Below are 15372 nucleotides of genomic sequence, written 5' to 3'. Positions count from 1 at the left end.
CCTATTTAAATAAATAATAGTGAAACGTGATGAAGTGGAAAACACATCTGCCAACCAAGAATACTATATGTACCCAGAAAAGCTGTCCTTAAGCAATGAAGGATAGATAAAGATGAACAGAACCTGAGGGGGTTAATTACCACCAGATCTGTCTTACAACAAATGCTGAAGAGAGTTCTTCAAGCTGAGACAAAAGGAGGGTAATTAGTAATGTGAAAACATATGAACCTATAAAACTTGCTCATAAAAGTAAATATACAAAGTCAGAATACTCACTGTAATGATGGTGTATAAGTTACTTATATCTTTAATATGATGATTAAAAGACAAAACTATTAAAACAATAATAGCTCTAATAATTCGGTAAGATGTAAATGATGACATTAAAAATTAAAAATGGGAGGAGTGGAGTAAAAGTGTAGAGATTCTTTGCAATCAAAGTTAAGTTGCTATCAGCTTAAAATAGTTTGTTATACCGATAATATGCTATTTGCAAGCTTCATGGAAAGCACAAAGCAAAAACTTATCATTGATACACAAAAATAAAAGGTAAAGAATCAAAGCATACCACTAGAGAAAACAACTTAATTGCAAAGGATGATGGCAAGAAAGAAAGGAAAAAATGATCTAACAAAGACAACCAGAAAAACAATTAACAAAATAGCAGTAGAAAGTCCTTACCTATCAATAATTTCCTTGAATGTAAATGGGTTTTATTTAATCAAAAGACATACAGTGGCGAAATGGGTAAGAAAGAAAACAAGACCCAACTATATGCTGCTTACAAGAAACCCACGTCACCATTAAAGACACATGTAGATTCAAAGTGAAGGGCTGGAAAATGATATTTCATGTAAATGGAAACCAAACACGATTCGATTAGGAATAGCTATACCTCGATAAAGTAGACTTTATGCCAAAAACTGTAAAACATGGCAAAGAATATCGTTAATAATGATACAGGGATTAATTTGGCAAGAGAATACAACAGTTGTAAATATATAGATAACCAACACTGGAGAACCTAACATAAAAAAGCAAATGTTAATATATTTAAAATATACAATAATAGTAGGAAACTTTAATACCCTACTTTCAGCAATGGGAATATCATCCAGGCAGAAAATCAGTAAGGAAACATCAGACTTAAACTACACTCTAGACCAAATAGACTAACAAACATATACAGAGCACTCCAATAACCACAACAGAATACACATTCTTCTCATGTGCACGAAGAACATTCTCCAGGATAGATCATGTTAGGCCACAAAACAAGTCTTAGCAAATTTAAGAAGACTGAAACCGTATCAGGTATCTTTTCTGACCATAATGGTATGAAGCAAGAAATCAACAACAGGAGGAATTTGGAATAATTTGCAAATATATAAAAATTAAATAACATGCTCCTGAACAGCCAATGGATCAATGAAGAAAATACAAAGGAAATTAAAAAGAATATTGAACAAATAAAAATGAAAAGAAAACTATCGAAACTCATGGGATGCAGCAAAAGCAGTTCTAAGAGTCAAGCTTACAGAAGAAATGCCTACATCAAAAAAAAGAAAAAATATATCAAACAAACAGTTTGACCTCAAGGAACTGGAAAACTAAGAACAAACTAAGTTCAAAGTTAGTAGAAGGAGTAAATAATAAAGATCAGAGCAAAAAAAAAAAAAATACAATGGGGATTAAAAAAACAATAGATAATATTCATAAAACTAAGACTTGGTTTTTTGAGAAGATAAACAAAATTGACAAATCTTTATCTAGACTAAGAAAAAAAGAGGAATCAAATAAATAAAATCAGAAATGAGAAACAGAAATTACAACTGATACAACAGAAATATAAAGGGTCATAAGAGGCTTAAGAACAATTATATATTAACAAATTGTACAACCCATAAGAAATAGACAAATTCATGGACACATACAGCCTATCAAGATTGAATCATGAAAAATGGAAAATCTGAAAAGACCAATAATAAGTAAGGAGACTGAATTAGCACTTTGGGAGGCTGAGACAGGTGGATCACTTGAGGTCAGGAGTTTGAAATCAGCCTGGCCAACATGGCAAAATCCCATCTCTACTGAAAATACAAAGATTAGTCAGCTGGACGTGGTGGCAGGTGTCTGTAATCCCAGCTACTCAGGAGGCTGAGGCACAAGAATTGCTTGAACCTGAGGGGGTGGAGGTTGGAGGTTGCAGTGAGCCAAGACTGTGTCACTGCACTCCAGCCTGGGTGACAGAGTGAGACTTGGTCTAAAAAAAAAAAAAAAAAAAAAAAAAAAGACAAGCCCAGAACCTGATGACTTCACTGCTGAATTCTACCAAACATTTAAGGAAGAACTAATAATACCAATCCTTCTCTAACTCTTCCAAAAAATCGAAGTGTAGGTGATACTTTCAAACTGATTTTATAAGGCCAATATTACCCTGATAACAAAACCAGACAAGAACACTGAAAAAAAGGAAACTACAGGGCAATATACCTGATGAATGCTGATGCAAAAATCCTCATCAAAATACTAGCAAACTGAATTGAAAAGATTATTTACCATAATGAAGTGAGATTTATTTCAGGGATGTGATGCAAAGATAGTCCAACATACACAAATCTGTATATGTAATACACCATGTTAACAGAATGAAGGACAAAAACCATATGGTCATCTCAATAGATGCGAAAAATCACTTAATAACTCAACATTTTTTCATGATAAAAACTCTTAACTAATTAGGTATAGAAGAATTGTAGCTTCAGCACAATAAAGGTCATATGACAAACCCACAGCTAACATCATACTCAATGAGGAAAAATTGAAAGCTTTTCCTCTAAGGTCCAGAACAAGACAAGAATGCCCACTCTCACATTTCTATTCAACATGCTACTAGAAGTCCTAGCGAGAGCAATCAGGCAAGAGAAAGAAATAAAAAGGCATCAAAATTGGAAAAGAAGTGTAGATTGTCCCTGTTTGCAGATGATACAATCTATATACATAAAGCCCTAAAGAACCAACCAAAAATGGTAGATAAATTCAGTAAAGTTGCAAAATCAACATACAAAAATCAGTAGCCTTACTATACACCAACAGCAAACTATCGAAAAAGGAAATCAAGCAAACAATTGTACATACAAACTATACCAACACTTAATACTTATGAATACATTTAACCAAGGAAGTGAAAAATCTCTACATTGAAAACTACAAAATACTGGTCAATGAAATTAAAGAAACATAAATAAATGAAAAATCATCTCAGGTTCAGGGGTTGGAAGAATTCATACTGTTAAAATGTTCATACTTCCTAAAGTGATCTACAGATTGAATTCAATCCCTATCAAAATTCTTTTTTTTTTTTTTTTTTTTTTTTTTTTTTTTGAGACGGAGTCTCACTCTGTCGCCCAGGCTGGAGTGCAGTGGCCGGATCTCAGCTCATTGCAAGCTCCGCCTCCCGGGTTTACGCCATTCTCCTGCCTCAGCCTCCTGAGTAGCTGGGACTATAGGCGCCCGCCACCTCGCCCGGCTAGTTTTTTGTATTTTTTAGTAGAGACGGGGTTTCACCGTGTTAGCCAGGATGGTCTCGATCTCCTGACCTAGTGATCCGCCCGTCTCGGCCTCCCAAAGTGCTGGGATTAAAGGCTTGAGCCACCGCGCCTGGCCCATCTGAAGACTTTTCTTTACAGATAGAAAAAACAACTCTAAAAGTTCTAAATGGAACCATAAATTATCCTGAATAGCCAAAGCAATCTTTAGCCAAAAGGAGAAAGCTGGAGACATTACACTACATGACTTCAAAATATACTGTATTAAGCTATGGTAATCAAAACAGCATGATACTGCCATAAAAACAGACATAGACTAGTGGAACAGAACATAGAGCACAGACATAAATCCACACATTTATAGAACTGATTTGCAACAAAGATGTCAAGAAAACACAATGGGAAAAGAACTGCCTCTTCAATAAATGGTGTTAGGAAAACTGAATATCCACATTTAAAAAGAATAATACTGAACTCTATCTCATCACACCATATACAAAAATGACCTGAAACTAGATTAAAGACGTAAATATAAAACCCAAAACTGTAAAACTCCTAGAAAGAAAATAGGGAAAATTTTCCAGGACATTGGTTTGGGCAATGACTTTTTGGATAAGACCCCAAAGCCACAGGCAACAAAAACAAAAATAGACAAACAGGATTACATCAAACTAAACAGCTTCTACATGGCAAGGAAAAAAATCAAAAGAATGAAGAGACAACCTACAGAATGAGATAAAATATTTGCAAACTATATATTTCATAAGAAGTTAATATCCAAAAGAAATAAGAAACAGAAGCAACTCAATAACAAGAAAAATAAAAATCAGCAAATGACCTAATCAAATATTTCTCAAAAGACTATAAATGGCCAAGAGCTTTATGAAAAACAGTTCCATCTCATTAACCATCAGGGACAATGCAAATTAAACTCACATTGTGCTATCATCTCACCCTTGTTAGAATGGCTACTATCAACAAATAAAAGATAACAAGTATTGGTGATAATGTGGAAAAAAGAGAACCACTGCACAGTTAGCGGGAATACAAATTAGTATACCCGATAAGGAAAATAGTATAAAGATTCCTCAAATACTAAAAATAGAACTATTGTATGATTTAGCAACCCTATACTGGATGTATCGCCATAGGAAATGAATTAGTATATTGAAGAGAGACTGCACTCCCATTTTCATTGGAGCATTATTCGTAATAGTGGAATACTATTCAGCCACAAAAAAGAAGGAACTCCTCTCTCTTGTGACAACATGGATAAATGCAGAGGACATTATGTTAAGTAAAATAAGCCAGGAACAGAAATACAAATACTACATGATCTCACTTATACGTGGAATCTAAAAAAGTTAAACTCATAGAAGTAGAGAGTAGAATGAAAGGTGGTTACCAGGAGCCAGGGTGGGGGCTGGGTGAAAAGGAGTTAGAGAAATGTTAGGTTAAAGGATACAAATTTCAGTTAGATAGGAGGAATAAGTTCAAGAGATGTATTATACAACATTGTGACTATTGTCAATAGCAATATGTGGTATTCTTGAAAATTGCTAAAAGAGTAGATGTCAAGTATTCTCACCAAAAATAACTGTGAGGTAATGAATATGTTAATTTAGACATATATTGCCATTCCACAATGTGTATACATTTTAAAACATCATATTGTACATGATAAGATACACAATTTTGCCAATTTAAATAAAATATTTTTTAAAACAGTCACATTTCCAATAGCATCAAAAAGACAAATACCTAGGAATAAATTTAACAAAAGACGTGAAAAAACTTATGCTGTGAAAACTCAAAATATTGTTGAAAGAAATTAAAGACCTAAATAAATGGAAAGATTTCTCACATTTGTGGATTGGAAGATCTAATTTTTAAAATGAAGTCCTCCACAAATCTACAGATCTACAGAGTTAATGAAATCCCTGTCAAAATCCTGCTGGTTTCTTTGCAGAAATTGACAAAATAGTCCTAAAACTCATATGGAAATTCAAAGTCCCAGAATAGACAAAGCAGCCTTGAGAAAGAAGTTGGAAGACTCACATTTTCAATTTCAAAATGTACTACAAAATTACAATTGTTAAGACAATGTGTTCCTGGCATAAGGATAGGCCTATACAGCAACAAAATAGGATTGATATCCAGAAATAAACCCTTACATTTATCACCAATTGATTTCAACAAGGGTGGCAGGACAATCTGATGTGGAAAGAGTAGTCTATTCAACAAAGGTACTAGGATAACTAAACAGCCACACATTAAAGAATGAAGTTGGACCCTCCTTGTCACATTTGTACAAAAACTAGTTTAAAATGGACCAAACACCTAAATTTAAGATTGAAACTATAAAATTCTTGGAAGAAAACATGGGTGTAAACCTTTGTGACCTTGTACCAAGCAATGGTCTTTCAGATATAACACCAAAAGTATAAGCAACCAAGGAGAAAACAGATAAATTGGACATCATTAAGATTTAAAAGTCTTGTGTTTCAAAGATGACCATCAAGAAAGTGAACAGACAATCTACACAATGAAAGAAAACATTAACAAGTCATATTTCTGATAGGAATTTACATCTAGAATACATAAAGTACTTTGCAACTCAATAACAAAAAGATAAATAAGCCAATTTTTTTAAAAAAGACTGTCTCCAAATAGACATTTCTCCAAAGAAGACGTACACATGGCTAATAGTACATGAAAAGATGTCCCATGTTATCAGGCCTCAGGGTAATTTAAAACAAAATCACAATGAGATATCACTTCAGACCCACTAGGATGGCTATAGTTGAAAAGAAAAATAATAACAAATGTTAGTATGTGGAAAAATCAGAACTCTCATTACTGCTTGAGGGAATGTTAAATGATGGAGTCACTTTGAAAACCACCTGGCAGTTCTTTGAAAGGCTAAATACAGAATTATCATACGGCCCAGCAATTCTACCCACAGGGTACACCTGCAAGAAAAGAAGACATTTGTTCACACAAAAACTTATACATGAATGTTCATAGCAGTATTATTCATAATGGTCAATAAGTGGGAACAATCCAAATGTTCATCACCTGATGAATGGGTAAAGGAAATGCGGTATAATCCAGACAATGAAATATTATTTGACAATAAGAAGGAATGAAGTATTGATATGTGTTATAATGTGAATGATACTTGAAAACATTGTGATAAGTGAAAAATGTTAGTCACAAAAGACCCCATATTATACGATTCCATTAATACAAAAGGTCCAGAACAGACAAATCCATAGGGATAAAAAGTAGATGAGTGGTGGTTGCCTAGGGATGAGGAAGTTGTAGGAAAATGGGGAGGGCCTGCTAACGCAGTTTCTTCGTAAAGTGATGAAAATGTTTTAAAATTGATTGTGAGAATGGGGACTAGCTCTGTGAATATACTGAAAAACATTAAATTGTACACTTTAAATGGATAAATTGCATGGTATGTGAATTATATCTCAACAAAGCTGTTTCTAAAAAAGTATTATGAAGGAGCGTGGGAGACGCAGAAAGAGGAAAAAAAACAATGGGAAAGGGAAACAGAAGGAGAGAGAGAGGGATTGCTCTTCAAATTAGATTTACCAGCAAAGAGGAATCCAAGTAGAGAATCTAAGCAAAGTCCTAGGGAAGGAGATAGAGCTGCTGGCTTTGGTGTGACTTGTGCAAGTCCCTTCTCAGCTTCAGTTTCCTCATCTGTAAAATTATCAGTTAGAACCACCATATCTCTGTTTCTCTGGATCAGAGTTGCAAAGGACCTCTGCTCCTCTGACATTTCTGTTCTTTCCCAAGGGTCTGTAAATATTTGGATGGTGGTTATCTTCTCTGAGCTGTCATTATAAAATAAATTAAATCCCCAAAGGATTATAAATCATGCTGCTATAAAGACACATGCACACGTATGTTTATTGTGGCACTATTCACAATAGCAAAGACTTGGAATCAACCCAAATGTCCATCAGTGACAGACTGGATTAAGAAAATGTGGCACATATACACCATGGAATACTATGCAGCCATAAAAAAGGATGAGTTTGCGTCCTTTGTAGGGACATGGATGCAGCTGGAAACCATCATTCTTAGCAAACTATCACAAGAACAGAAAACCAAACACCGCGTGTTCTCACTCATAGGTGGGAACTGAACAATGAGATCACTTGGACTCGGGAAGGGGAACATCACACACCGGGGCCTATCATGGGGAGGGGGGAGGGAGGAGGGATTGCATTGGGAGTTATACCTGATATAAATGATGAATTGATGGGTGCTGATGAGTTGATGGGTGCAGCACACCAACATGGCACAAGTATACATACGTAACAAACCTGCATGTTATGCACATGTACCCTAGAACTTAAAGTAAAATAAAAAAAAATAAAAAACCTGTTATTAAAGTCACACAAAAAAAGAAAATACTTGATTAGATATTTTCCCAAAGAAGTGTATATGAAGCCAATAAACAAATTAAAAAATAAAATAAATTAAAAACAAAAACTTTGCTCAGCCTGAACCCCTTCCCCACCAACCCCCACTCCCCCAACCTTCCATTTTCACTGCTCCCAAAGCTCATCCTCAAATCAAACTGAGGACCCTAGAAGCCCAAGCCTGGTTCGTCCCACCTGTGGTCTCATGTATCGGGGATGGTGCGGTTGAGAGGCAGCTGGTTGCTGAGGTACGCGTTGTAACCAAACTTCCGGAAGAGGTCCTGGGCCTTTTTCTGCTGGGCCTCAGAGAGATCCTCGCCCCACTGCCTGAAAAGCTGTGAGTGTGGGAAGAGTTTCATTTGGGTTTTGTGCTTCTTTGTCTCCTTCACCTTGGCTTCCACTGCCTTCAGAACAGGGCGTTCTTCATCTTTCGCCCTCTTCATTGTGTTGTTCACATTTTCTTGCTGCCTCAGAGCCAATTTCATACTTTCTTCTGCAAATGAAGAGGACAGGGGTGGGAGAGAAAACGTTTCAGCCCCTCCTTAGTTACCTGGGCATTCCTTTCCATCCTGATTTCCTTCTAATGGTTTACACACTACATCTTAAAATGTATAAGCTCTTGTCTCAGAGGATGTAATGTGTCAGGGAACTGACATGTTGCTGAGGCTTGAGTAGGTAATATGGCAGGAACCAGCTACGCAAGGCTGTATCAGCAAAGTATGTACTGGATAGGTCTCTCCCTTCAGCCCCATCAAAACTCCTCCATCCCACATCTTCAAAGCTCCTCCAAGAACTGACTTACTATGATTTGAGAAATCAGCAGAAAATAAGCCAACGTTTTTCAGAATGAGGCCTGACAACCACTTACATCAGAATCATCAGCTGTGATTTTTTTTTTTAATGTAGATACCCAGGCTAATCTCCAAATCCACTAAATCAGGATCTGAGAGCTGGGTGGAAATGAGACAGGAGAAATTACAGGAACCTGCTTTTTAATAAAACCGAGGAATAATTCTTTTTATAGTGAAATTTAAGAAACACTACACCATTAGTGCCTAACAAAGGCAAATCTGCTCTAACCACTGCCACCATCATCCACCCATGCCCTTGCTTCTCATGTGCTTGATTTACGAGGAACTTTAAAATTGGAGCTGTCCTAGTCTTGCAATTTCCAACTTCCGGGATCATAAGAATGTCTTCAAAAGCTTGTTAAAAATACAGAATCCGGAGGCGGTTCCAAGATGGCTGAATAGGAATAGCTCCAGGCTACAGCTCCCAGTGTAAGCCACACAGAAGACGGGTGATTTCTGCATTTCCAACTGAGGTAACGGGTTCATCTCACTGGGGTATGTCGGAAAGTAGGTGCAGGACAGTGGGTGCAGCCCACTGAGCGAGAGCCAAAGCAGGGCGAGGTATCACCTCACCCTGGAAGCACAAGGGGGAAGAGAATCCCAGGCCTCCCTTAGAGATTCTGACTCTGTTCTGGCGTAGAGCCTGAGAATCTCTGTATTTTAAACAATTGGTCTAGACAAATCTAATTGTCACATTAATTTGGGAAACATTGCCTTAACTCAAAAGAATGGACAGATAGTGATAGACCCAGGCAGAGGATGTTTTATGCAGAAGACGCCCTCCAGGATCCATGATGCCATCTATTATTTATCTCACCTTTCCACCCTGTAAGATTTGAGCTGGAGTATCTTAGCATATGCACCTTGAACTCCCTCAGGCTCAATCTGTGTACTCAGCAAAAGGAGAGAAAAAGTAACCATTTTAGTGTTTAGTGATTATGACATTCTTCAGCACTAAATCCCACAATGGTGATCAAGGCACTCTGACATAGGATCCACTTTGTTCCTACGAATCCTCCCCTAAGCCCACACGAAAGTTCAACCAGACTGAGAGGATCACCTGCAGCCTGTCCAGCATCTTTCCACAAGTTAGAAGAAGGCATCCTTGTTTTCTGGATGATTGCAACTCAGGATCACCAGCTTGCTGAGGGGACAGCCTCACTGTGTGACTTTGCTCCAGGTAGATGAATCTCATGCCACAGCACATGGCTTGGCAAGCAGAACGTGTGCTGGATTTCAGATCCATATACAGGCCCCGAGAGGGAAGCAGGGAAGTCCTATGACTGGGATAACATGTTTGTAAAGTGATGTAAGACTGGCCCAAAAAGAAGGAAAAGGAGAAAGAGAATCAACCCTTGACATGGTTAAGACAAACAGAGGATAGTCGAAAAAACTTGGGCAAAAAGTAAATGGTAGGTCTCTCAAAGGAGGCTCATGTGAACACCATGCATACTTGCTCAGGTAGAAACAAGACGTGAGAGCATGTTGTTTACCATGTCCCAGATGGAACAGTATGGCTATTCATACTTTTCTGTCCTAAGCACGCAGGGGTCCCAGGGTGGAACTGGGTTCTTCCGACCTCTAAGCTCCTCTGCGTTCTTCCTTGGGGGATATCTGATTTTCTCTTTCACTCATGGCTGTCAGTGGGAGCTGGTTTGGACCTGGCCATCCTAAAGTCAATTTGAGGAAATGCATAATCTGATAGTATGAATACAGCGTCACTAGGTCACCCCCATAACTTATACTGAAACCTTCTAAGCCCCCAAAGGGACGCACCCATTGACATGCCCCTGGTGGGGTTTTTATGAACCCTGAGGGAGGTTCCAGAAAACTGGCTTAGAGTCATTGATCCCCCCCTCAACAGGGATATAATTATTATTGCTTGCTTTTGCTATTGGTAGCTTACATGATTCAACTAAGTATCCTTATGGACTCATGATTTTTTTAAATCTTCCTGGAATCCTGGAGGCAATGAGCAAACAGGATGAAGGGGAATTAAACTGGCTTTTAGTTACAGGAAGCCCTGTGGAAAAAAAGAGCATTGGAGATCTAGAAACAGGGCCCAGAAGAATTTTTGAGGTTCATCTCAGGTGTGCAAGCCTCCAGCGCTCCAGTCCCCTGGACCCGCCTTTTAAACGCTTATTCTGTCTCTTTCTAACTCCTTTGCCTCTGCCGGACTTGGGGTACCCGCCGGGTGGTGTGGGACTGGTTTCCCCAACATATTTGTCTCCATTCAACTCCACAGATGACACCCTGCCTGCTAGGTCAGGTGTTCTCCAGCCAAGAACACTGTTATAGCTGCCTGGCTTCTGCCCGAGCAGCATCAGGTGTGAGGAGTGTGCATGGCAGCTGCCCAGCGGCAGGTAAGTCACCTGGACACACCTTGTACTGTCTCAGAAGTCAGAAGAATGCTTGCTCCTGCAGCTAGCTCAGGCTGCGTGGGTGAGAGGCTTTTCTCTCTCTATATCTATGTTTGTTTGGTGTGAAAAGTCCCAATGTGAGTCTCTGACATCACATCATTTCAGAGCGAATAAAATGTGGGAGCACCAAGAATAACAAGAAAGGTCTTTGCAAAGAAGGAAAGAGGAGTAAGCCAGATGGCTCTGGCTGGCTCCTCATGGCACACTGTGTCCTAGCTGACGGAAAGAATAGCGAGGCTTTGGGTAGAATTCCTGCCATTTTATGGCTTGAGGAGGCTGAGCCAGTGATGAGCCCTGGGGATGGGTGAGAGTCCTGGTGTGTCTGGGTGCTCTGCCAAGTAGTGAGGGTGGTGCTGGGGTCACCACCCTAGGTACACAGACATCCTCCTGGTGAAGCTTCACCAAGCATATTTGCATGGGCAATGTCCGACCCACCCAGGTAAGCCAGGGCTTGTGGAGCTGACAATCTTCCCGCTGTTTCATCCACTCTCTTGCCCTGTATCACTCTTCCCTTCATCCCTGTCTGCCTGTCATTTGCTCTCTTTCCTAGATGCACCCACTCATTTATTCATCTATGTAACTTCTATGGATGAATAGAAACGAGTAGTGAATGAGACGTTCATGGAAACAGACCTTATGAAACTTGTTTTCCATAAAACTGTACCACAATAAAATATGAGGAGTCTTATGAAGGAGGACGTAAAAGGTGCTATGGGTGCCTTAGGCCTGCTCTTCTCTCCTTTTATTCTCTCCTTCTGTCCCATCACACTTTCCCTTTTTTTCTTCTTGTCTCCACACAAACTCTCTCACTCTCTCCCTGGACTCCCTCACTGCTCTGCTCCTTTCCTGTCCCAGCTCTTTTCTCCTCTCTCATCTCCCTTCTCACTCTCTTCGATCTTCCCGATTGCTTTCCTCCCTTCCTTTTTCTCTTCCTGCCTTTCCTTCCACCCGTCTCCCAGCCTCACCCTGAACCCTGACAATGCTCAGTTCTCGTTTTAAAAGACACTTTCCCCAACTTCAGCCCCATGTGCACACACCGGGCAGTCACATCCCTGCTCACACATAAAACACCTCCCTACGGGGTTCCAGCATTTGATCCCTGTTACCTGGGGAGCAGGGGGAAATGGCTGCTTCCCTTGCTGAAGTTGGATGCGCAGGCTCATAAAATTCAGAGGCATTAGAGTTCCATGGTGAGCCGGAATCACAAACAAACCCCAGAATGTGTTGAAATCTTACTCTTAACTTTAAATGAGGTTAAAATTTGGCACAGAGCTGTTTATAGATCACCTTCTGCATCCACTTCACAACCCTGCTAGGTCAGGTGGATAACTATCATTATTATCGTCTCCATTTACAGACCAGGAACCTGAGGCTGAGAGAGAGAAGCACTTGCTCAAAGTCACACAACCACAGTGGCACATCAGGATTCGATCTTAGGTCCTCTAACAAAGCCCTCATTAGTTCACGATAGGAGCACACAGCAAAATGGAAGTGAGGCCTTTGTCCCAGAGATTGCCACCTCTCTTGAACAGCCCCTACCACACATAGGTCTAAGGACAGGGCTACGCTAGACATCCCTAAGGCCCTTGGGATTCTTACTCTGTCTCGCTGCCTGCATATATGTAGCTATAATGATAATGCATGTGCACAAGCCCACACACGCATACACACACACACGCTCACCTCCCCCATAATGCTTGCTCTAATTTCCACGTCTACTCACTTCGCTCTCAATACCCATCTCCCATTTGAAGGCACCGAATTCAGTGTCAGATGCTTCAATGAGCGACTGAGATGAAAATGTGACCTCTCGCCCATTTTCCCCTCTACATCCTACATCCCTTTTTCCTAAGTGCCCATAAACATACACACACGCACATGCGTGCGCACACATGCACACACACACCTTCCAGGTTAGCACTGTAAACTTACTCAGATGCTTCAATTCCGTCTCCAACTGGGAGAGTCTTTTTATCACTGCCCCGTCGTGTTCGTTCAGATGTAAAGGAAGCTCCTTGTGGAGACCACCCATAAACAGGTTTTGTAAAGTCCCCTTACTAAAAAATACCAGGAGATTGACAGTAATGGCCAGAGTCAGCCCAATGCAGAGGGCTTTGGAGCGTTTTCTCCAAAACGTCATCTTCTTCCTGGGGCTCGTCCACTCCCTGTGGGGTTGAGTGCGTCACTGCCAGAACAGGTGCAGAATCAGAACCAGCCCAGCTTTTGTGGGAAAGAGAGTTTCTGGGGTGCCGGTTGAGTTGGTCTCCCCTGTGTGAGACACCCATGGGAAGCCATGGGCGGCCTCTGAGGAGAAAAGTCTCCTTATTGCCTTCTTTGTCTTTATGCCCCGAGAGCATAACCGCTCAGCAGCATTCCACAGGTTGCTCAGGGAGACAACCCTCTATAATCAAACATCTTGGCTCCTCCCGAAACCTGCTCCCACCCATTTCAGTCCCGAAAAGTTGAAGATCTTAAGTAGTTTAGACACACGCCTTTGCTCAAGGAAATTCACAGAAACCGCCACTGCTGTACATCTTATTGAATGACTCATGATTCTCTTTAACCGATTATTCCTTTTCCTCATCCCGTCCTCCCCTTCCCATCTGCCCTAAGAACAAAGAGCTTGTAAACCAATAAATTGGGTGGAGCCTGAGAGCTCTGGAACGGGAGCAAGCCTCCGATGCTCTGGTCTCCTGGACCCACCTTTTAAACACTTATTCTGTCTCTTTCTAACTCTTTGTCTCCACCGGACTCGGGGTACCTGCCAGGTGGTCTGGGACTGGTTTCCCCAACAGCTTTGTCTCCACCCAACTTCATAGATGACACTCTGCCTGCTAGGCCAGATGTTCTCCGGCCAAGAACACGATTATAGCTGCCTGGCTTCTCCCTGAGCAGCGTCACGTGTGAGGAGTGTGCATGGCAGCTGCCCAGCGGCAGGTAAGTCACCTGGACACACCTTGTACTGTCTCAGAAGTCAGAAGAATGCTTGCTCCTGCAGCTGGCTCAGGCTGCCTGGGTGAGAGGCTTTTCTCTCCATATATATATCTATGTTTGTTTGATGTTTAATGTTCTGTGTCCCTGGAAAAACCACCTGGGAGACTCTGATAGGGCACGTGAGGTCTGGTCCTGTGGGTGTAAGAAGGGGATGAATAGGATGAAAAAGAAATCAAAAAGCGAGAAGTCTCTGTACACTTAGATCCTTGCTTTTTTGAAGAGCCGGGATCTAAGATGTCTTTTTACCTAACTCTACAGGGTTTTGGACATAGTAGGTGTGCAACAAATGCTTGTCCCACAAACTTAAGGACAGACTTTCTTGCTAGTTCCTGGGACCTCACTGCCTAGAAGGAAGTGAAGAAGAGCTGGAGGCAGTGCCCAGGGGTTGAGCCTCAGGGGATGACCCTGATTCACTGGTCTCTGTCCTTTGCTTGTTGTCTGCACAACTTCATACACGGGGCTTCAACCTTGCCCCAGATTCCAGTAACTCCTTTGCCTCCACACCTCACACTTATAAGATGTTTTGGACGAATCACCAATGATCATCATTGTAGAAAAAACACTTAAAATTGTTCCCCAAGGCTAAAAGTTTTAAGTTCTCAGTGTACTGTCAATCCCTTCAAAATCACAGCTTCCACCCCAGCCTGGCTCTTTGGACTATTTATTAGGTCCCAAACACAGCACATGGTGACATGTGCTGAGAAAGACATGTGGAGTAAAGGAAAGAAATGCGGCTTTAGGAACAACAGACAGGACGAAAATGAACAAAATGAAAAGGAATCACTTCTTCTGTTTTGCAGGGATAGAAAATGTCTTCCAGCCTCCCACTTGCAAATTAGACTCAAAACATAAAAAACGCATGATCCAGCCAGGCACGGTGGCTCATTCCTGTAATCCCAGCACTTTGGGAGGCCGAGGCAGGTGGATGACCTGAGGTCAGGAGTTCAAGACCAGCCTGGCCAACATGGCAAAACCCCATCTCTACTAAAAATAACAAAATTAGCTGGGTATGGTGGCAGGCGCCTGTCATCCCAGCGACTCGGGAGTCAGAGGCAGGAAAATCGCTTGAACCCAGGAGGCGGAGGTTGCAGTGAGTTGAGATCGTGCCATTGCA

The 15372-nt window shown here is 40.7% G+C and overlaps 1 protein-coding gene across 1 annotated transcript in view; it reads right to left on the bottom strand.

Moving 5' to 3' along the window:
* Nucleotides 1-13404, bottom strand: part of GALNT8 (polypeptide N-acetylgalactosaminyltransferase 8) — a 57422-nt gene extending 44018 nt beyond the window's left edge. Inside the window, 2 exon segments of the mRNA XM_023232402.1 lie at nucleotides 8189-8486; nucleotides 13197-13404. Of these exon segments, the coding sequence (XP_023088170.1) occupies nucleotides 8189-8486; nucleotides 13197-13404 (506 nt within the window).
* Nucleotides 13405-15372: the final 1968 nt, after the last annotated feature.

The sequence above is a fragment of the Piliocolobus tephrosceles genome, chromosome 10, assembly GCF_002776525.5.
Source record: "Piliocolobus tephrosceles isolate RC106 chromosome 10, ASM277652v3, whole genome shotgun sequence".
NCBI classification, from domain to species: domain Eukaryota; kingdom Metazoa; phylum Chordata; class Mammalia; order Primates; family Cercopithecidae; genus Piliocolobus; species Piliocolobus tephrosceles.
This window is presented reverse-complemented; position numbering and strand designations above follow the sequence as displayed.